The sequence below is a fragment of the Sinohyriopsis cumingii genome, chromosome 6, assembly GCF_028554795.1.
Source record: "Sinohyriopsis cumingii isolate HCF-2022 chromosome 6, ASM2855479v2, whole genome shotgun sequence".
NCBI classification, from domain to species: Eukaryota; Metazoa; Mollusca; class Bivalvia; order Unionida; family Unionidae; genus Sinohyriopsis; species Sinohyriopsis cumingii.
Genome location: NC_142966.1, coordinates 124,847,262 through 124,871,074, shown reverse-complemented (window position 1 = coordinate 124,871,074; position 23,813 = coordinate 124,847,262). Strand labels below are relative to the sequence as shown.

Below are 23,813 nucleotides of genomic sequence, written 5' to 3'. Positions count from 1 at the left end.
TGGGAACAGTTGGATTAATCCAATGACAAGTAGAAGGAGATGGATTAACCCAATGACAAATTGGAACAGCTGGATTAACCCAATGACTAATAGGAAGAGCTGGATTAACCCAATGGCTTATGGGAACAGTTGGATTAACCCAATGACTAATGGGAACAGACTGATTAACCCAGTGACAAATTGGAACACCTGAATTAACACAATCAGAAATGAGAACAGCAGGATTAACCAAATGACTAATAGGAACATCTGGATTAAACCAAAGACTGATGAGAACAGTTGGATTAACCCAGTGACTAATGGAAACAGCTGGATTAACCGATTGACATATAGGAAGAGCTGGATTTACCCAATGGCTTATGGGATAATCAGCTGGATTAAATCAATGACTAATGTGAACAGTCAGATTAACCCAAAGACAAATAGGAACAGCTGGATTAACCCAATGACAAATAGGAACAGCAGGATTAACCCTATGACTAATGGGAACAATTGGATTAACCCAAGGGCTAATGGGAAAAGCTAGATTAACCCAATTACTAATGGGAACAGTTGGAATAATCCAATGACAAGTAGAAGGAGCTGGATTAACCCAATGACAAACTGGAACAGCTGGATTAACCCAATGGCTTAAAGGGAACAGTTGGATTAACCCAATGACTAATGGGAACAGCAGGATTAACCCAATGACTGATGGGAACAATTGGATTAACTCAATGACTAATGTGAACAGTTGGATTAAACCAATGACTAATAGGAACAGTTGGATTTAGCCAATGACTAATCAGAATAGCTGGATTAACCCAATGATTAATAGGAACAGTTTGCTATAATATTAATTAGATCCTATAACAGGTGTTACCATAAGACAATTAGGTCAAAGAAAACTGTGTAACCTCCTGCCCATTGTACATAATTATGGTGTAAAACTTCATCTGGTCCCCAAGTCTCTTTGGCAGATGCCGCACTCTTCCAGGAACATAACATTCCTTTTCTGCATCCACACTGAGAACTCTCACAAGAACAAAGTCACCAATCTGAAAAAATATGGACAAAGCTATAAATCAAAATATACATGAAATTCTTTCAGATATGTGAAAACACCTATATAATCTTATTCTATTTTCTTGATCCATTTATCTTTGACATTCCTTTATATTCAGTTGTATTTAAATTTGACTTCACTAAAGACAAAAAGTTTTCTTACAAGGAGATACGATTGTTCTTGCTGAGATAAACACATTTATCTCTGTTCTGTAAAGTTATGTACACACCAAAAGACAACAACAAACCACAAAGTACCATATATAAGACTGATCCTACTGCATACAGCACAGACCCAGATCTGCTGCTGCATCATGTGCTGAAAGATCTGGGTCTATACTGTTAGGAATAATCAGTAGAACAAACAATAGAGACCCTGATCTGACATTACATCAAGCAATGGCATATATGGGTCTGCACTGTTTGGAGACAGACTGAACTTATAAGTCAGTGTATATGGTATATATATATCATAGAACAACTATTACATGCACAGACTCAATAAGGTGCATTCTTTTTGTATTCAAACCAGTTTGCACTTTTGAATGCTATCAATTTACATGGAGTTTATTATCACCCCTGTATTCAATTACTTAAAACCAAAAGAAGGCTAAAACTGAAACCTGTGTCATTTGTTACATAATTTTATATATATGTAATTTGGGACAACTTGTAAAAATGGTTGCCATGAATTGTAAGTAAGGGCAGCATTAACTGCATCTCAGAACAATATTGGCTATAATGTTCCAATTAAATCAAATAATATCTAAAACTGTAGTGATAAATAATGTAAGAAACAATTTTAGGAAGGCCGATACTTTCAAAAAACATAAAAATACAGTCCTACCAAACTTAAAATAAAAGGTAAAAATGTTAAAATTTTAGACAAGTATATAATATAAGTAATTAAGTTAAAATAAAGACTCAAAATGCATTACATAACCATATTCTTGTAAAAACAGACTTTTTGTTGCTCTACAGCATAATACAAGTTCTTAAGAGAGTTCACATAAACAATTTATGTCTCACAGGGTGGAAGTCAATAAACATGACCAAACAAATGTGTTCAACCATCTATAGACACTGGCAAGGTATACGGTCTCATCAGCATGCAACCTTGATAAGTCATGCAGATATGCTTGTCCTTAACCCATCCATTACAATACTGCTTCATCTCGGCAATTTACTCTGCAGAGAGATTGCCCCTCTCCAGTGAAATGTTCTCAATCTTTCTTTTTTTGTACAGCTTTCATTCAACATTATTTTCTATAAAACATGGTAATTTCTATAATATTTATAGTAACTATGAATATTCCATTCCAAAATAGGTGGCTGCTGGGTAGCTTTGGCTGCTTTATATGCCCTTTCATTATCCTTACCAATGTGACCAGTACAGAAGAGTTTTATTCAGATTTTATGAGTAAATCATGTTTCTGTTAAATCTGGAATATTAATGTGTTGTAATTATTAAGATTCTTCAAGGCTTTTGGTGTTAAAAGACGGTAAAATGTGTCTTTTGAATGGCTCCAGTGTAACGCATGAATCTGAGTATGGGCATTCCTAGTGATAATCAGCTTTAGATGGTGACATGAGGTGTTCCGATGGCAGCTACAACCTCCATCTTTGGGAATGTGGGTATAGAGGGACATGCAACATGACAGGAGACTCTGATTTCATTGACTGAATTTACTCTTCACGAGGGAGGTATCCATTGAGGCCTTTATGAAATGGATAAGATTTAATATTTGGGTGTGGGGCTTTTAATATCCAAAGTGATTTGGAAACAGAAATCTGCACTGATCAAAAATAAATTTTACCTTCTAGATGAGAAGAAATTTTATACCAAAAACATGAATGAAATCTGGTTTCTGAGCATACATGGGTTGTTTATTGGACTAAAAAACTACATCACACTCATAATTTCCGATTAGAGCATCTGTATACTGAACACTAAATTGTTATGTATAAGAGCCAGGTACCATGATTAAGCTTACAGACTGCTCCGGTGGCCTAGTGGTTAGAGCGTCCACCTCGGATGTGGGAGGTCATGGGTTTGATCCCTGGCCGAGTCATACCAAAGACTTACAAAAATGTTAATAACAGCTGCCTCACTTGGCACTCAGCATTAAGAGTTTAGTGTTAGGATAATGTGATTGGGTGAGACACCATGCTACATATCTGCAGCATGATGTCCCAGTGCTAGACATCACTATAAACTGTCACACTGCAGACATTGTAGTGATATAACTGAAAAATTGTTAAAACTACATTAAAGATCCAAATCACACACACACACACACACACACATTAAGCTTACACTATAGTTGATACTGTGAAAGACATAGTGCTGACAAAGACAGCCTATTGATAAAAATATTAAGCATTGATACTGAAGCCAACAGTTCACTAGCTACTATATTCTGATATAATAGGCACAGAAACTTTGAGTGGGAAGCCAACACACAGGGAAGATATTTATCAGAAAAGACTAGTAAACATTAAATATGATTACTCAAAAGCAAGAAAATATTTAGTTGACCTGAGTAATTACATATAGTTCTGACAGAAAAATAAGATTTCTCCTGAAAATCGTACGATCATTCACAGTCTTATGAAGGAATACATATAATATAACTCAAACATGACATGTGTTGTTTTTTCTTTTATTTCTCTGTTTTTTAATTTGAAATTTTTCTTAAAGTTAGAGTTTGCCCTAACATGTTTCAAAATGTATTTGGCCACCTTTCTGGCACATATGACAAGTGTCAAAGATGTGATTAATGGATCGTACCTAGAATTATATTTGTCATCATTAATTTTGACAGATACAACAGGTTTTGTAAAAAAAGAAGTTAAATTTGTCAAACTACTGTGTCATTAAATAATGAAAACACGCTATTAATATCATAAAAGATGACACAAGATTCTTCAGGAATTTCTATAAAACCTTACTGATGGAAACTACCAATACAGTGAAAAATTACCACAAAACATACTACCTTAAAAAAAGCACAGTTTATCAGTATACCAGTACAAATGAATTGTACACATCTTATCTTATATATATATTTATTTATCTCCACTCGAATTAATTTGCATTTACTTTAAGATCATTTTCAGTTGCAAGCAATTTTTATATTTAATTTTTGGTCTTTTTCTTTCATTTTCAGTGATTATACATGACCCGCTTCAACCATGTACCCTTAAAGAACCCTGACCAAATAATCTTCGTGAGAAAACTGAATGTAAATAATGAGATCATGCAAGGCACATAATATAGTTATATGGTCTGCTTTATTTTTTAATATGCAAAATTATATAACTTCGATGCGTTTTTAAATGGAAAAAACTGGTACAAACTGTGGTTTACGTTCCAATTTTTACAATATAATTTTCTTGCATATTTTCAAAGTGTTTTCTGAATCCTTTTCTTTTCTTTTCCTTCTCTTTTTGTTGTTTTCAAACATCAGATAGCCCTGATAGCCATTTGATAGCCCAAATTGCCAATACAGATTTATGTTGCCCAAAACAGAAAACTGGAGTTAAATGCAGTTAGTTTACATCCTTGCCTTTATAAAGGTACATAGTAATCCTAATGTCTGTCTGTCTATTTGATCCAGCACAGATGGCCCTTAGTTTTTGATGGATTACCATGAAACCTGAAAATATTATGATTATCCCAGAAAATGCATATATTGACAAGTTCATGCAATTTTTTTCAAGAGTTATTGCCCTTTTGTCCAGTAGTTTAATGAAGTGTATGAAACAATCACATAAGTCCAGTACCTTTTAGCCATGAAACTTGCTTAATGTTATGGTCACCATCTGAAAATACTGACAAATCCTGCTTATTTTTCCTATTGCCCTTTTTTACATGCAGCAATATGCAGCGCATGTTAGAACCTTCTGACAACAAAAAGTATTTTAGTCAGTTTTTATTAAACTTGGGAAATGTTATGATCATCATTAAAGATATAAATAGCAACAAATCACTTTAGCAATTGTATTTGGAGTTTTTGCCCTTTATTTGGAGCCTGATGTAGTGCACGATAAGATCTTGCAAAACAAAACTAGTGCCACTATTTTCATTGAAAGTCAATGAAGCTGATCTGTACATGTCATGGTCATCATTTTCAGATGCACATATCAATGAACCACTGGGGGGGTGGGCGAATGGCCAAGTGGTCTAAAGCGCTCTCCGTTACGGTTCACTGCCATCACACCTCTGTGTGGGTTTGAGTCTAGGATTTGGCCAATGTGGGTATGTGAGAAAGCTTGCGAGTAGGTTCTCGTGGGTTATGTGAGAAAGCTTGCGAGTAGGTTCTCATGGGTTGATGGTTCTTCCCGGGGTTTCCCCGGGTTCTTCCTCCACCATTATTACTGGCTGCCATGCATAACCTATCATGTGCTGATAAATGGAATTAAACCCCACAATAACAATAACCACTTGGGGGCTAATAAATTTTGTTAGAGTTATTGCCCTTTATATCCTACAGCTGAATGCAATGAAAGATGAAGTCTTGTGAATACAACTGGTCATGTAGTTTTGCATGAATCTCTGTAAAATTGCAATACAAATCATATGGCGAATAACAATCCTTTCAAGTGCACTGGATCCAGGAAGGGATCATGTGTGTCAGGCATTGATTAAGATAAATGTAATAAACTGACAAGGAACAGTGTGAAACTAGTATCTAGCTAGCCTGAGCACTTTTGATTTGAGTCAAATGCACTCAGGCTAGTTAGATTCTAGCTTGGCACTGTTCATTGTCAGTTTATTGCATATATATATATATATATATATATATATATATATATATATATATATATATATATATATATATATATATAATTGTATGTATATATAGAATGGGGACATATTTTGCCTCCAGGTAGATAGGAGAATGGGAGTTCTGGACTTATATCCAGGAAACATTTTTATAAAGAGAGTGAAAAATAATATGTTCTTACCCCCAGTTCTGGTCTAGGGACAGAACCTCCCATTGGAATAATCAATTTTGTCATGGTCTCCTGCTGCTTATTGTTGTCAAACACAACCACTGCAAATTTTCTACTCAAAGTGACAAGGACATGCCCTGAAAGAAAAAGAAGTATTAGATAGAAAAAAGTTTAGCACCATCTTGTATGGGTAAATCACAGTGATTCCATTAATTTGTGTACTCCCAGAGCATTCAGTTCAAAATAATTACAAGCTGATTATCTGATGAGAGCTTGGCTATACATACATGTAAAAAATTTATAAAGTAACTTACATCAACTTTATGATAAGAAGGATACTATAAAATCAGTTGAAATTCCACCACACAAAAAGGTCCCTTTATGTCATCTGCAGTAAATATTAATGTGGTTTTTTATATGTCAAGTGATGGTGTCTATCACTGTATGTTCATACAATGGTCAGCTGGATTATTATGACGATGATTATGATGATGATGGTTATTATTATTATTATTTATTATTGCTTTTTAGAGACAGTCTAATATCTAATTTTAATTGCTGCAGCTTTTAAAGACATCAAGTCCTGTTTGCTTGAGTCACAGAATGCTCCAACCAGCTGCCATGGTTCTGTTATTTTCATGCAATGAAATTCTATGATTCAAGATTTACACTGTTACAAAATATTTTCTCTGAACTTGGTCTCCATCCCTCCTACTCCCTGTTTATCAATTCTCATTACCTCTTCACTAACCACTAATTTTCTTTCTTTTCTTTCCTATTTCATTCATTCATTCATTCATTCATTCATTCATTCATTCGTGCATTCATTCGTTCCAAAATAGGACATATTTGCTATTAAGTATGGTTACAGCCACAGTACTACAAATGTTGTGTTTCTAGGCAAGCATTTCCAAAAAGAGTCATTCCCTGTTGATTTTAACAAATTGTTTATAACACATTCAACTCTTCATTTCTCTCTCTCCTTCCATACAACCAGTAAGTATGATGTTTGACAGCTAGTTGCTTTACAAATATGGTAGTATGGCATATGTAATAAAATTTTCTAAATCAGTTGACACACCGTGTACATTTGCAGTTTACATAAATGTTAAACCTACATATACATGTACTAGTAAACTCTAAATCCATCTAATATGGAACATGAATCATGTAATTATTTCACTATTACACACCAGAATTTGACTGCATGGGTAAAAATAATGTTTCATCAAAACAAAGTGGCTGAGGCTACAATATTAGCTCACTCTGAAAAGACAGACAGACAGATAGCACGGGACAGAGATGTACACAGTGACAGAGAAAGACAGAAAGATTCAAGGGCACAGGGAGTCAGTAATATATATAAATTTCAACCTGTAACAAGAAATACATCCAGACTTATCTATCTCCACTATAAACAGGAGTCCTACATTTTTGGGGCTATTGCATTCTTATTGAGAATAACAATAAATTCGTGACACAGGTTACAAAATACAAATACAAAATAAATATATATATATGTGTGTGTGTGTGTGTGTGTGTGTGTGTGTGTGTGTGTGTGTTATCTTTTTATGAAAGATATGCTTCTTGACATGATTCAATTTTTTGTGGAATAAATGATCCATGTATAGGCTGTATTACAATGTCATCTGTAAGATGGCAACATAGCTTACATTTAATTAAAAATCAATTAAGGTGGCAGATTCATCATCATCATCAGCCTCATGACCTAGTGTGGTCATTGAGGCACTGTGCTGCTGAACATCTGACCAGCTCCCTCCACTTGTCTCGATCATGTGCCAATACCTGTGTCTATGCAAAACTTTTCCTTGTCCATTCTGTGATGTTGTCAGTCCACTTTTTTCTCTGTCTACCTCTCCTTCTGCCACCCTGGACACTGCCCTGCAGGACTGTTGTGGATAGACTGTTGGCTCTAGTGACATGGCCATACCATTTCAGTTTTCTCTTTTTGACGTTGGTAAGGAGGTCCTCATATTGGCCCACTTCGCGCCTGATGGTGTTACGCACTTCTTCATTTGTGATGTGGTCCATGTAAGAGATGCCAAGGATGGTTCTGTAGCATCTCATTTCAAGTGACTGGATTCTTCGTTGTAATTCTGCTGTCAGGGTCCATGCCTCACATGAGTACAAAAAGACTGAGATGACTAGAGCTCGCAATAGTCTGATTTTAGTTTTCAGACAGACATTCTTGTCTCTCCAGATGGGTCTTAGCTTTGACATAGCTGCCATTGTTTGTGCTGCTCTTGACAAAATTTCTGCTCTTTATCCCTCTTCAGTGATTATGGAACCAAGATATTTGAACTGGCTCACTGTTTCCAATTCATGTCCTCTGACTTCAATCTTGGCTGAGATTTGTTTGCCACTATTTGTCATCAGTTTTGTCTTCTCAGCGCTTATCTCCATGTCAAATCTGGACTATGTTTCATCCAGGTTCCTCACTAAGGTGGCTAGCTCGTCTTCACTGCCTGCCAGTCCATCAATGTCATCTGCAAAGCTGAGGTTGGTGATGTTACGCCCTCCAATGCTGACTGTCCCACAGTGGTTTTCCAGGGCTTCGCTCATGATGCACTCTAAGTAGATGTTGAAAAGCGTGGGTGACAGGAGACAGCCTTGACGCACTCCCACTGTTGTCTGGAACCAGTCCCCCACAGCACCTTGGGCAATTAATGCACTGGTAGCCTTGGCGTACAGCTGCTTGATGGTATTGATTAACTTTTGACCCATGTTATACTTCTTCATTGTGGCCCACAATGCCTCATGCCACACTCTGTCAAAGACCTTTTTGAAATCGACGAACACATGATTGATGTCTTGTTGGTGTTGCGAGTACTTTTCACACAGAACCCTGAGATTGAATATTTGTTTTGTCGTGCTTCTTCCACTCCGGAACCCGGCCTGTTCTTCAGCGATTATTTCTTCTGCTTGTGGTTTCAGTCTGTTCAAGATGATCTTCAGCATTACCTTAGTAGCATGGCTGATCAAACTGATAGTTCTGTAATTTTGGCATAGCTGGAGATTGCCTTTTTTGGGAAGTGTTATAATCAGTGACTGGGTCCATTGTGTTGGCCATTCACCTGTCTGCCAGATCTTGTTGCAGATTTTTGTTAGTCGCTCTTTCACTGATTCTTCCCCATTCTTGATAAGTTCAGCTGGGATGTTGTCTACTCCAGCTGCCTTCCCATTCTTCAGTGTTCTTATTGCTGACTCCACCTCTTCTTTGAGAATGGGGAAGTCATCATCATTTGTGGAGTTTGGAACTTCAAGCACCTCTGGGTCTCCTGTGGAATGATGGTTGTAGAGTTCTTTGCAATACTCAGCCCATCTTTCTGTAATGTTACTCGCTTCTGTGAGGCATTTTCCAATTTTGTCTTGAATGGTACTGACTCTTGGTTGTTTCTGTCTGGTGAGGTCTTTCACAATTTGGAATGCCTTTTTGTTGTTATTCTTTATCAGACTGTTCTCCATTTCTGTGCACTTTTGTCCAATCCAATTTTCTTTTGCTTTGCTCAAGTTTTTCCGATATTCTTGTTTATTTCTCGGTACTTCAATGCCCCTGTTGTGTGTCTGGTGTTTTTTAGTTCTCTTCGGGCATCACACAACTTCAGAATCTCTTCTGTAACCCAGGGTTTTTTCGTCGGTCGATGGAGGCCAATGATGTCCTTGGCAGTTGCTGTAATGGCTGTGTTGAAGGTGTCTGTCATCTCATTGACATCACCATCCATCACAAGGAGTGGAGCAAATTTTCCTCCAATTGTGGCTTGGAATGACTTGCAGATGTTAGGGTCCTTCAGTTGTTCAAGGTTGAATTTGAGCCTGATGTTCTTTGGCTTGTTAATTTTCTTCAGCCTCACTTGGAAGTTCATAATCACGAGGTCGTGATCACTCCCAACATCAGCACCTGGGAATGTCCTTGTTTTTGCTCTATTGATGCCAGATCGGTAACGGTTTTGAACCAGTATGTAGTCGATCTGGTTGTGATGGGTTCCATTTGGTGAGTGCCATGTCCAGCATCGTGAAGCTTTATGTTGACCCAGGGTGTTGGCTAGTACCAAGTTGTTGTAGCTTGCGAACTCGAGCAGCCGTCTCCCTCTTTCATTAGTAAGCTCATTGCAAGAAGGCCCACAATGTACTCCCCAGTCTTTTAGAGCATCTTTGCCAACTTTGGCATTCCAGTCTCCTTGGACAATGAGGATATCTTTCTTACTGACCATGTTTAGAATACCCTGTAGTTTGTTGTAAAACTCCTCTATTTCTTCATCATCATGATCGGTAGTTGGAGCATAGACTTGAATAATTGTGATGTTAAAGGGAGATGCTTTCAATCGAATGGAAATGATTCTGCTAGATATTGGGCAGCATTCAAGCACAGATGCCTTGATGGCTTTGTTTACAAGGAAGCCTACTGCATTTATGGACTTGTCACACTCTCCACTACAGTATAATATATGCCAATCTTCAGTTTGGTGTTCTCCTAGGGATTTCCGTCTAACTTCACAGAGTCCCAGAATGTGCCATGTGTGTAGTGTTCCAGCTCATGTGTCAACTCTTGGAGTCTTCCAATATGCGCCAGAGTTCTAATGTTCCAGGTGGCAATGGCAGTGTTGTCTCTCGCTCTGATTGTATGTATAGTACCAGTAGCACACTTGTCACCTCCGTCCTGGTGGACAACGGCATGCGCGGTCCTTGTTGACCCGGGCGACGACCGATCCGGTATTGTAAGCTCAGATTTCTCAAGCATTATCAGTGTGTCTTGGGCAAAATTCGTCTGGCGGAGCCCATCCCTCTCCAGACCAAGGCGTTGCCAGAAGGGGATGTAGTACATCGCCCAGCTGCCTTAGGGTCTCCACTCCGGATTTTCTTTTAGGGTTTACTCCCTTAGCCTTTGGCTAACCAAAGCCGACCTGCAAGGCAGCAGGAGACTCGTGGATGGGCGGGTGCGTCCATTTCCCGAGCAGATAAAGCATCTGCCACTGCCCATATGGCAGATGGCAGATTATAGTCTTTTAATTAAAAATCATTTAAGATGACACACTTACAGGTTTGCATTTTGCATACGGTTAGATTTTTAAAGATAAAGAATTTCAGGGTTTCTGCACAGGTTATACTTGCTATTTAAAACAGACCTTGTATATCTCAGGTATTGTTAAAAGAACATTTAATTCCCTTTTTTTTGCTGTATGATTAATGGGTGCAGTTTGGGTTATATTGCATACAACTAGGCCATACTCCAGATGTGTACTTATCAAATAACTGCTAGCTCTGTTTGGTCATTTTCAACCTCTGGACTTTAGAGGTAAATTAGAAGTAAATTGTAAAAAAAGCCGATAACTCTTTATTTGTATACATTTTTTAATTCATACATTGCACTTTCAGAACCTGGTATTGTCTAGTCTGGCAAAATTCATTTTCCCTATTTTAATAACTGCTACAGATAGTGTACTTAACATTAGTTCAGGCTGATTTTTCAAGCTTGTGGGAGCAGCCATTTTGGATAGCTGTGTGTTTAGATCATGTACAATTTCTACAAGCACTTAAACCAAAGAACTTTAAACCACAGTACTTGAAAGTAACACATAGGTTAGTGGACAATTTCCAATACACTTTGTACATTTACTTATATTACGTTAAGTCCAACTGCAAACAATATAGACCCTGATCTGCTGTGACACAATGTGGTCCCAAATGATTGCATGTCATTCTGATTACTCCTAACATAGACCCAGATTTGCTGATTAAATGATGGCAGACTGGGGTCTAATTTGTGCCACTTGTCCAACATTGACATGGTGATGGTTATGGAATGTCAGCCCCATTGGGCATCACCATTTCATGACCTGAAGTGGCAAATTGTGTGACAAAGCAACAACAAAAAAAATTAACTGAGAAAAATTAATATTATATTCTTAACGTGTCTACTGTTTTCAGAAGTTATCAGAACTTGTTCACTGTTGGTCAGAGTTGTGTTACCTGCAAATAAGTTCTTTTGATTAGGGTGAAGGGTGAAATATTCTTGACTTACCGCTTTAAATAATGTCATTGATATAAATGTTGATGATGACTGTGGTCAGCTTTACCAGTATGATGCTGACCTAGATGGCCAGAATCAACATAATATTATATGTGCCACATTTATACCATAACAAAATAACAAATCTTGGCCTCTAATAATAGTGTAATACATGTATGTATGTATATATATATATATATATATATATATATATATATATATATATATATATATATATATATACATTTTGTGTAAGCTACTGAATATTAAATAGAATTATAAATATGATTTTTCTGGTAATTTGTTTACTCAAAACTAGTAAATATGTGCCCTCTCTCTCTCTCTCTCTCACACACACACACAAAAACACACACGTGCACACACACACACACACACACACATGCAGACCTGCGTGAAGTTCAATAGAATTAACAGTGCTAACATGGCATTAAACAGAAGTGCCTGTTGCACACCACAAATATAATGCCATTTAAATTAAAGTAGCAAAAATCTTTGCTTTGCAAATATTGAAAAATTAAGTTTTCTTTCTGTGAGACATAGTCAATCCAAATGAAATCTGGCAAGAGAGAAATGCTTGCAGACCCCACCACCCCGCCTCTTGATACATATATAACTAGTTGCTTGGTAGTAATGATGTATTTTTACCTGCATAATACAAGCCATCCTTTTCATTGCGGGCTATGACATTCAGTCCCCTGGTCACACAGGCCTGATAAGGGTCTGAACTCTTATAGATCGGCATAGTCTTCTTCTTCACTTTCTCAGTTTTCTCTGTCTGCAAATGAAGTCCTTCAGTCAAAACAAAGAGTCACAAGATGATACTTAGGTGTGCAACTATTTCTGTAGCATACTAAATCAACTTTACAGATGACAATCCAACTGTGAAATTTTGTAAGATTAAACGTTCCACAACAAATCAAACGGGTTATTTTCTACTTTATTAAATCCATGCAAATTTTGGGTTCTGATTCTGAAAATTTGTGTCTTTCAGTTTCAAAATTCCAATTATGAATTTCTATGAGGTTACTTTTTTCAATCTGTGACCAGATCACTTGTAGCACCTTGATTATGGCTGATCTTATGGCCTAATTAGGTGCTACTCAGTTATAAATAGATATATACAGGTTATGAAAAGGCATAACTGTATGCTCATAAATACCATATGTACTTGCTTATAAGTCAAGTCCAACTGCAGACTACATAGATCTGGATCTGCCAATGCATAATGCACTGGAGTTCTAAAGCTTGTTAGGAGTAATCCTAGTAGAAAAAAATAACATATCTGTGACCTGGCGGTGTTATATGTGACAGAAGAATGTGATTTATGTTGTTTGCAGCTGGACTCAACTTATAAGTTAGTATATATTGTACAATATGGCTTTTTTGTTTGATGCTCTCTCTCTCTCTCCTGAAAAAAACTCAGACAAAATTACAAAATTACCAGCAGGTGTTAATTAACTTTCAGAAATGTATACATATGTATTACTTTGGAGGGTAGAGGGGCAGGACACGTCTGAGATATTTTACAGTTACTGACCTTTTGGGGTTATATGATGAACTGTCAAGCTTAGGCATACTTATGAAATGTCAACTTAAAGCATATGTTATGAATTGTCAAACCAAAGCATATGCTTTAAATTGTCAACTTGATGTATGCTATGTATTGTCAATTTGGCGTATGCTTTGGATTGTTAGCTTTTGGCATATGCTATGAATTGTCAATTTCACGTGGCTTTGAATTGTTAGCTTTTGGCATATGCTATGAATTGTCAACTTGATGTATTCTTTGAATTTTAAGCTTGAGGCATATGCTATGAATTGTCAACTTGATGTATTCTTTGAATTTTAAGCTTGAGGCATATGCTATGAATTGTCAACTTGATGTATTCTTTGAATTTTAAGCTTGAGGCACATGCTATGAATTGTCAACTTGATATATGCTTTGAATTGTCAGTTTGAGGCATATACTATGAATTGTCAACTTGATGTATGCTTTGAATTGTTAGCTTGAGGCATATGCTATGAATTGTCAAACCCAAAGCATATGTTTTGAATTGTCAAATGCAAGGCATATTATGAATACTCAGTTCAAGGCATATATTTAGAATTGTCAATCCAAGGCATCGGTTTTGAATTGTCAGCTTGATGCATATGGTATAAATTGTCAATCCATGGCATATGTTATGAACTGTCAACTCAAGGCATATGTTATGATTGTCAACCCATATCATATGTTAAGAATTGTCAACCCATATCATATGTTAAGAATTGTCAACCCATGACATGTTTCGAATTGTCAACCCATGGCATATGTTACGAATTGTCAACCCATGGCATATGTCAACCCATGGCATATGTTAAGAATGGTCAACACATAGTATATACTATGAATTGTCAACCCGTGGCATATGTAAAGAATTGTCAATCCATGACATATACTATGAATTGTCAACTCATATGTTAAGAATTGTGAACCCATGGTACATGTTAAGCTGTTTGATAATAAAATGGCATATATCATAAGGGTACATACCGTCATTTAACCTCAAAATAAGGGCAATACAAATTATATCATGCCAAAGAAAACTAAAATTACCAGGGTGGAAAAATGGCAGAATCTAAGTCATTCCATTCTAAGTGGCTAAGCACATTTTTTAACTGCTAATAGTCCAAACACTTGAAGTGGAATATGATTGTTATATAAGGGCAATATGCCATGATGTCATGGACACAAAAGGGTAATATACCATGATGTTATGAACACACAGTGGTAATAATATGATATGGCATTGAAGGATCATATAGAGGCATATGAGATGGGAAGTTGGGGGGAAATATAAGGTAATGTTAAATGGCATGTGTTTGAATTTCAATCAATGCCAAATAGGATTCAAAATATGATGTTATAAATAATGACTATTAGTATATAATATGCACAGTGAAAACATCTCAAAATTAAAATTAAATTTGGTCCCAAGAACTTGCAGTTTTGATGGGTTTCACTTGGTGAACTCAGGGCCACATTCATGGCACCATTTTCTTAAAGTTGGACAAATACCAAAGAATTAAACAAACCCAAAACATGTGGGGATATTTTTCAAATACAAGTCATGTATATAGTGTGCCTTATTGGTGAAATCTTATACAAAATGTAAGATAAGATAAAGTGTTTAATAGTTTTCTCTCAGGTTTTAAAAATGCAAAATTTTGCTATTTGTCACTAGTTTACTCAATAGCATTGTTGACTCAATGTTATTGGCTCCATTTATCTTAAACATCTATGCTATCATTCAATTTATCTATAACATAAATGCTAGCATTCAATTCATATATAACATAAATGCCAGCATTCAATTTATCTATAACATCAATGCTAGCATTCAATTTATCTATAACATCAATGCCAGCATTCAGTTTATCTATAACATCAATGCCAGCATGCAATTTATCTATAACACCAATGCCAGCATTCAGTTTATCTATAACATCAATGCTAGCGTTCAATTCATATATAACATAAATGCCAGCATTCAATTTATCTATAACATCAATGCTAGCATTCAATTCATATATAACATCAATGCTAGCATTCAATTTATCTATAATATTAATACTAGCATTCAGTTTATCTATAACATCAATGATAGCATTCAGTTTATCTATAACATCAATGCCAGCATTCAATAATTTATCTATGACATCAATGCTAGCATTCAATTCATTTATAACATCAATGCCAGCATTCAATTTATCTATAATATTAATACTAGCATTCAGTTTATCTATAACATCAATGATAGCATTCAGTTTATCTATAACATCAATGCCAGCATTCAATAATTTATCTATGACATCAATGCTAGCATTCAATTCATTTATAACATCAATGCCAGCATTCAATTTATCTGCAACATTAATGAAAACATTCAATCTATCTATAACATCAATGCTAGCATTCATTTTATCTATAATATTAATGCTAGCATTCAATTTATCTATAACATCAATACCAGCATTCAATTTATCCATAACATCAATGCTAGCATTCAATTTATCTATAACATCAATGCCAGCATTCAATTTATCTATAACATCAATGCTAGCATTCAATTTTTCTATAACATCAATGCTAGCATTCCATTTTTCTATAACATCAATGCCAGCATTCAATTTATCTATAACATCAATGCCAGCATTCAATTTATCTATAACATCAATGCTAGCATTAATTTATCTATAACATCATTGCTAGCATTCAATTTATCTATAACATCAATGCCCGCATTCAGTTTATCTATAACATCAATGCTAGCATTCAATTTATCTATAACATCAATGCTAGCATTCCATTTTTCTATAACATCAATGCCAGCATTCAATTTATCTATAACATCAATGCCAGCATTCAATTTATATCTATAACATCAATGCTAGCATTCAATTTATCTATAACATCAATGCAAGCATTCAATGTATCTATAACATCAATGCTAGCATTCAATGTATCTATAACATCAATGCCAGCATTCAATGTATCTATAACATCAATGCTAGCATTCAATTTATCTATAACATCAATGCCAGCATTCAGTTTATCTATAACATCAATCCTAGCATTCAATTTATCCATAACATCAATGTTAGCATTGAATTGATCTATAACATCAATGCTAGCATTCAGTTTATCTATAACATCAATGCTAGCATTGAATTTATCTATAACATCAATGCTAGCATTCAGTTTATTCATAACATCAATGCTAGCATTGAATTTATCTATAACATCAATGCCAGCATTCAATTTATCTATAACATCAATGTTAGCATTCAGTTTATCTATAACATCAATGCCAACATTCAATTTATCTATAACATCAATGCCAGCATTCAATTTATCTATAACATCAATGCCAGCATTCAGTTTATATCTATAACATCAATGCTAGCATTCAATGTATCTATAACATCAATGCTAGCATTCAATGTATCTATAACATCAATGCCAGCATTCAATCTATAACATCAATGCTAGCATTCAGTTTATCTATAACATCAATCCTAGCATTCAATTTATCTAGAACATCAATGTTAGCATTGAATTTATCTATAACATCAATGCTAGCATTCAGTTTATCTATAACATCAATGCTAGCATTGAATTTATCTATAACATCAATGCCAGCATTCAGTTTATTCATAACATCAATGCTAGCATTGAATTTATCTATAACATCAATGCCAACATTCAATTTATCTATAACATCAATGCTAGCATTCAGTTTATCTATAACATCAATGCCAACATTCAATTTATCTATAACATCAATGCCAACATTCAATTTATTTGTTTATAACATCAATGCCAGCATTCAATTTATCTATAACATCAATGCTAGCATTCAGTTTATCTATAACATCAATGCCAACATTCAATTTATTTGTTTATAACATCAATGCCAGCATTCAATTTATCTATAACATCAATGCTAGCATTCAGTTTATCTATAACATCAATGCCAACATTCAATTTATTTGTTTATAACATCAATGCCAGCATTCAATTTATCTATAACATCAATGCTAGCATTCAGTTTATCTATAACATCAATCCTAGCATTCAATTTATCTATAACATCAATGCTAGCATTCAGTTTATCTATAATATTAATACTAGCATTCAGTTTATCTATAACATCAATGATAGCATTCAGTTTATCTATAACATCAATGCCAGCATTCAATAATTTATCTATGACATCAATGCTAGCATTCAATTCATTTATAACATCAATGCCAGCATTCAATTTATCTGCAACATTAATGAAAACATTCAATCTATCTATAACATCAATGCTAGCATTCATTTTATCTATAATATTAATGCTAGCATTCAATTTATCTATAACATCAATACCAGCATTCAATTTATCCATAACATCAATGCTAGCATTCAATTTATCTATAACATCAATGCCAGCATTCAATTTATCTATAACATCAATGCTAGCATTCAATTTTTCTATAACATCAATGCTAGCATTCCATTTTTCTATAACATCAATGCCAGCATTCAATTTATCTATAACATCAATGCCAGCATTCAATTTATCTATAACATCAATGCTAGCATTAATTTATCTATAACATCATTGCTAGCATTCAATTTATCTATAACATCAATGCCCGCATTCAGTTTATCTATAACATCAATGCCCGCATTCAGTTTATCTATAACATCAATGCTAGCATTCAATTTATCTATAACATCAATGCTAGCATTCCATTTTTCTATAACATCAATGCCAGCATTCAATTTATCTATAACATCAATGCCAGCATTCAATTTATATCTATAACATCAATGCTAGCATTCAATTTATCTATAACATCAATGCTAGCATTCAATGTATCTATAACATCAATGCTAGCATTCAATGTATCTATAACATCAATGCCAGCATTCAATGTATCTATAACATCAATGCTAGCATTCAATTTATCTATAACATCAATGCCAGCATTCAGTTTATCTATAACATCAATCCTAGCATTCAATTTATCCATAACATCAATGTTAGCATTGAATTGATCTATAACATCAATGCTAGCATTCAGTTTATCTATAACATCAATGCTAGCATTGAATTTATCTATAACATCAATGCTAGCATTCAGTTTATTCATAACATCAATGCTAGCATTGAATTTATCTATAACATCAATGCCAGCATTCAATTTATCGATAACATCAATGTTAGCATTCAGTTTATCTATAACATCAATGCCAACATTCAATTTATCTATAACATCAATGCCAGCATTCAATTTATCTATAACATCAATGCCAGCATTCAGTTTATATCTATAACATCAATGCTAGCATTCAATGTATCTATAACATCAATGCTAGCATTCAATGTATCTATAACATCAATGCCAGCATTCAATCTATAACATCAATGCTAGCATTCAGTTTATCTATAACATCAATCCTAGCATTCAATTTATCTAGAACATCAATGTTAGCATTGAATTTATCTATAACATCAATGCTAGCATTCAGTTTATCTATAACATCAATGCTAGCATTGAATTTATCTATAACATCAATGCCAGCATTCAGTTTATTCATAACATCAATGCTAGCATTGAATTTATCTATAACATCAATGCCAACATTCAATTTATCTATAACATCAATGCTAGCATTCAGTTTATCTATAACATCAATGCCAACATTCAATTTATCTATAACATCAATGCCAACATTCAATTTATTTGTTTATAACATCAATGCCAGCATTCAATTTATCTATAACATCAATGCTAGCATTCAGTTTATCTATAACATCAATGCCAACATTCAATTTATTTGTTTATAACATCAATGCCAGCATTCAATTTATCTATAACATCAATGCTAGCATTCAGTTTATCTATAACATCAATGCCAACATTCAATTTATTTGTTTATAACATCAATGCCAGCATTCAATTTATCTATAACATCAATGCTAGCATTCAGTTTATCTATAACATCAATCCTAGCATTCAATTTATCTATAACATCAATGCTAGCATTCAGTTTATCTATAACATCAATGCTAGCATTGAATTTATCTATAACATGAATGCCAGCATTCAATTTATCTATAACATCAATGCTAGCATTCAGTTTATCTATAACATCAATGCCAATATTCAATTTATCTATAACATCAATCCTAGCATTCAGTTTATCTATAACATGAATGCCAGCATTCAATTTATCTACAACATCATTGCTAGCATTCCTTTTTTCTATAACATCAATGCTAGCATTCAATTTATCTATAACATCAACATCCAGCATTCCATTTATATATAACATCAATGCCAGCATTCAATTGATCTATAACATCAATGCCAACATTCAATTTATCTATAACATCAATCCTAGCATTCAGTTTATCTATAACATCAATGCCAGCATTCAATTTATCTACAACATCATTGCTAGCATTCCATTTTTCTATAACATCAATGCTAGCATTCAGTTTATCTATAACATCAATGCCCGCATTCAGTTTATCTATAACATCAATGCTAGCATTCAATGTATCTATAACATCAATGCTGGTACATTATGCAACAGTAGATCTGGGTCTGTGCAGTTTACAGTTGAACTAGACTTTTAAGCAAGTATATACAGTATTTTTGAAATGACCAATGCCAGTGATACTTTAGATCTTGGAAGAAATACAAATCATTCTTTGTGTGTTGATGATTGGCAATGCTAGCATCTTTTTTGTGATTTGATTTTTAAAATTTTTCTTCTTTTTTCCATTATAAAAAGAAGAATATAAAATAGATATTACTAGAGTAAACCAGATATTTTCACCAAATGGAAACTGGTTTTCAATCTTTATGTAGAATTCATGGATTGAAGAATAGGTCATAATTATATAGACATATAAGGCAGAGACAAATAATGACACATGTAACATGAGAATCATAGATTTTTAAAACTGCAAGTGAAGCAATAATGGTTTATGAATGACCTAACTTTTGTTTAATTACATTTTACATGCATTTCAAAACCATGAATGTTTAATGACCATTTGATGTGCAAACATCTGGAATAATTGGAATTATAAGTTGTACTGCAAGTTACGATCGGAATATGATCTTGTAGTAGCAAAAGCATAAATAGTCTGTCTACTCATCATGGACTGTGTGTTTTAATTAGCACAGAAATTATACATGCTAATGCAACAATAATGAAAAAAATCATGACCGTAGTTTCATTACTAAGAAAACATGCATTTATTTAATTTAAGCAAAATGCACCTTTAATATATACTGACTGTTACCTCTCAAGTGTATAAAAATGCTCTTCCAAAGATGATCATGTCTGTGCATGCATTGAAGTGTTTATATATGTGTGCATTATGCTCGCTTTGCTTCTCTTACTCCATTCAGACTTTGAACACTGAAATATGTTTGAAAATGGTTTATGTGGTGAATTAATCCCACTGTCTTGATCAACTCATACATCAAGCTAACAGATGAGATAAAATGGGGAGGGAAGATGCATGGCTGGGTGGAATAGCAGACGAGATAAACTTGGGAGGGTAGTTACAAGATTGGGTACAATAGTTGATGGGATAATTGGGGAAAGCAGTTGCAAGGTTGGGTGGAATAAAGATTGCATAAACTGGAGAGGAAAAATGCATTGCTGTTGGAATAGCTGATGTGATAAATTTGGCATTGTAATTACAATGTTGGGTTGAATGGCAGATGGGATGAATTTGGAACTGTAGTCACAAGGTTGTGTAGATTAGCAGATGGGATAGATTAGAGAGGTAAGTTGCATGGCTGGGTTGAATAGAAGATAGGATCTATTTTGATTAGTAGTTACAAGGTTGGATAGAATAGCAGAATGGATAAATTTGGAATTGTAGTAAAAAGGTTGAGTGGAATAGCAGATGGGATAAAATGGGTATGGTTGCTGCATAGTTGGGTGGAATGGATACATAGCCAAAAGGCTAGATTTCTTGCAGCAGGTTTTTGCATAAAGGGCTATAGATATATTTATTTCCAAATGTCAGTATTGACAACCAATATACCAAATGACTATAGATGTATTTCTTTTCAAAATGTCAGTATTGACAAAATGGATACCAACCCACTATATATTTATTTCCAAATGTCAGTATTGATAACCAGGATACCAAATGACAATAGATGTATTTATTTGTAAATGTCAGTATTGACAACCAGGATACCAAATGCCTATAGATCTATTTATTTTCAAATGTCAGTATTGACAACTGGATACCAACCCACTATTTATTTTCATATGTCAGTATTGACAACCTGGATACCAACACACTATATTTATTTCCAAATGTCAGTATTGGCAACCATTATACCAAATGACTAGAGATGTAATTACTTCCAAATATCAGTATTGGCAACCAGGATACCAAATGACAATAGATGTATTCATTTCCAAATGTTAGTAATGACAACCAGGATACCAAATGACAATAGATGTATTCATTTCCAAATGTCAGTAATGACAACCAGGATACCAAATGACAATAGATGTATTTATTTTCAACTGTTAGTATTGACAACTAGGATACCAGATGAGTATAGATGTATTTATTTTCAAATGTCAATATTGACAACCTGGAAACCAACCCACTATATATTTATTTCCAAATGACAGTATTGACAACCAGGATACTAAATGACAATAGATGTATTTATTTTCAACTGTTAGTATTGACAACCAGGATACCAACACGCTATATATTTATTTTCAAATTTCAGTATTGACAACCTGGATACCACCCCACTTTTTATTTATTTCCCAGCATCAGTATTGACCACCAGGATACTAAATGACAATAGATGTATTTATTTTCAACTGTCTGTATCGACAACCTGGATACCGACACACTATATATTTATTTTCAAATGTCACTACTGACAATCCGGATACCAACCCACTTTTAATGTTAATGAAACAGGGATTCGGCAATGGTACAGACTAAAATTACACATACAGTTTCATCTCCAACCTTTGATTGACCCCCTTCCCACCTGCTTCCAGCCTCAAGCCACCCCAAAACCTCAAGCCACCCGAAACCATAGAAAATATACTGTTCTAACATGTGAACATTATGCCAGTAAATCATGTAATCTATGACTGGAATAAGAACATTGTTCCAGCAAGCCATCTGATTTGTGACTGGAATACTATAGTTATTTGACTTGAGTTGTAGAATCATTTAGGGCTTCATTTCTTGAATGAGTGCACCATGTTTAACATTATTTCACAGCAACATTACGGAAAGACGGATGAAGATATTGACAGATGGAAAACAGATCAATATTAGGCCATGTGATATTGTAATTTATTGAAAGAAAGATTTTATTGATTAGTGGATTAAGTGATAAAGTAAATGACAGATTAACAAAGATGAAGATAGATGAATATGCCAATATATAAAGATATATTGTTAAATGGAGATGATTAATAATCAGATGACTGATATGCAGAGACAAATATGGACAAATGACACAATTACCTACCAAACTACTGACCTACCTACCTACCTACCTGTATGCATGCATGCATGCATGCATACATACATACATACATACATACATACTGTACATACCTACCTACCTACCTACATACATACATACATACATACATACATACATATTCCGAGATGTACTTAATTTTAGTTCCTGTAACATACCTTGACCTTCTCTGGTTCAGCCTTCACCATATAAATTGGATGTTTTGGACTCCTTTGTACCTCCCAGTGAATATCTTTAGCATCATATTCCTTATCGTGAATGACGAGAACTGCTCGTTGTCCAGAGGATTTAATGACTCTTCTTGCAGGCATCACAAAATAACCGTGTTCTCGTTTACTGTTATTCATAACCCATCAATTATGTCAGATTTTGTTCTCACCAAGACAGATATAATCTTTGTCCTTGAGACAGACTATTTATTGCATTAATGTGCCCTGCTATATAGTACAAGGTTACACTTACAATGCTGAACAAATTCAAAAACATTTACATGCAGTAGTTATGTATTCTACGGTACAAGCTCAAACTTGTGACTACAATCATTACCTCAACAACAAAAAAGAAAACACCTTTCAACTGCCAAGGGAAATACTAAGGGCTGAAAACATCATTGAAAAAAGTGAACCTGGAGCCCAAATATTTACATTAAATATCTAAAAGA

At 34.5% G+C, this 23,813-nt stretch overlaps 1 protein-coding gene across 1 annotated transcript; it reads right to left on the bottom strand.

Annotated features, from left to right (window-relative positions):
• Positions 1-872: 872 nt before the first annotated feature.
• LOC149797889 (von Willebrand factor A domain-containing protein 3B-like) lies at positions 873-23,499 on the bottom strand. The gene is made up of 4 exons (XM_089960173.1): positions 23,311-23,499; positions 12,698-12,827; positions 6,016-6,140; positions 873-1,037 (listed from the first exon to the last, which is right to left on the bottom strand). The coding sequence occupies exons 1-4, from the start codon at positions 23,497-23,499 to the stop codon at positions 873-875; spliced, it is 609 nt and encodes a 202-aa protein (XP_089816299.1).
• Positions 23,500-23,813: the final 314 nt, after the last annotated feature.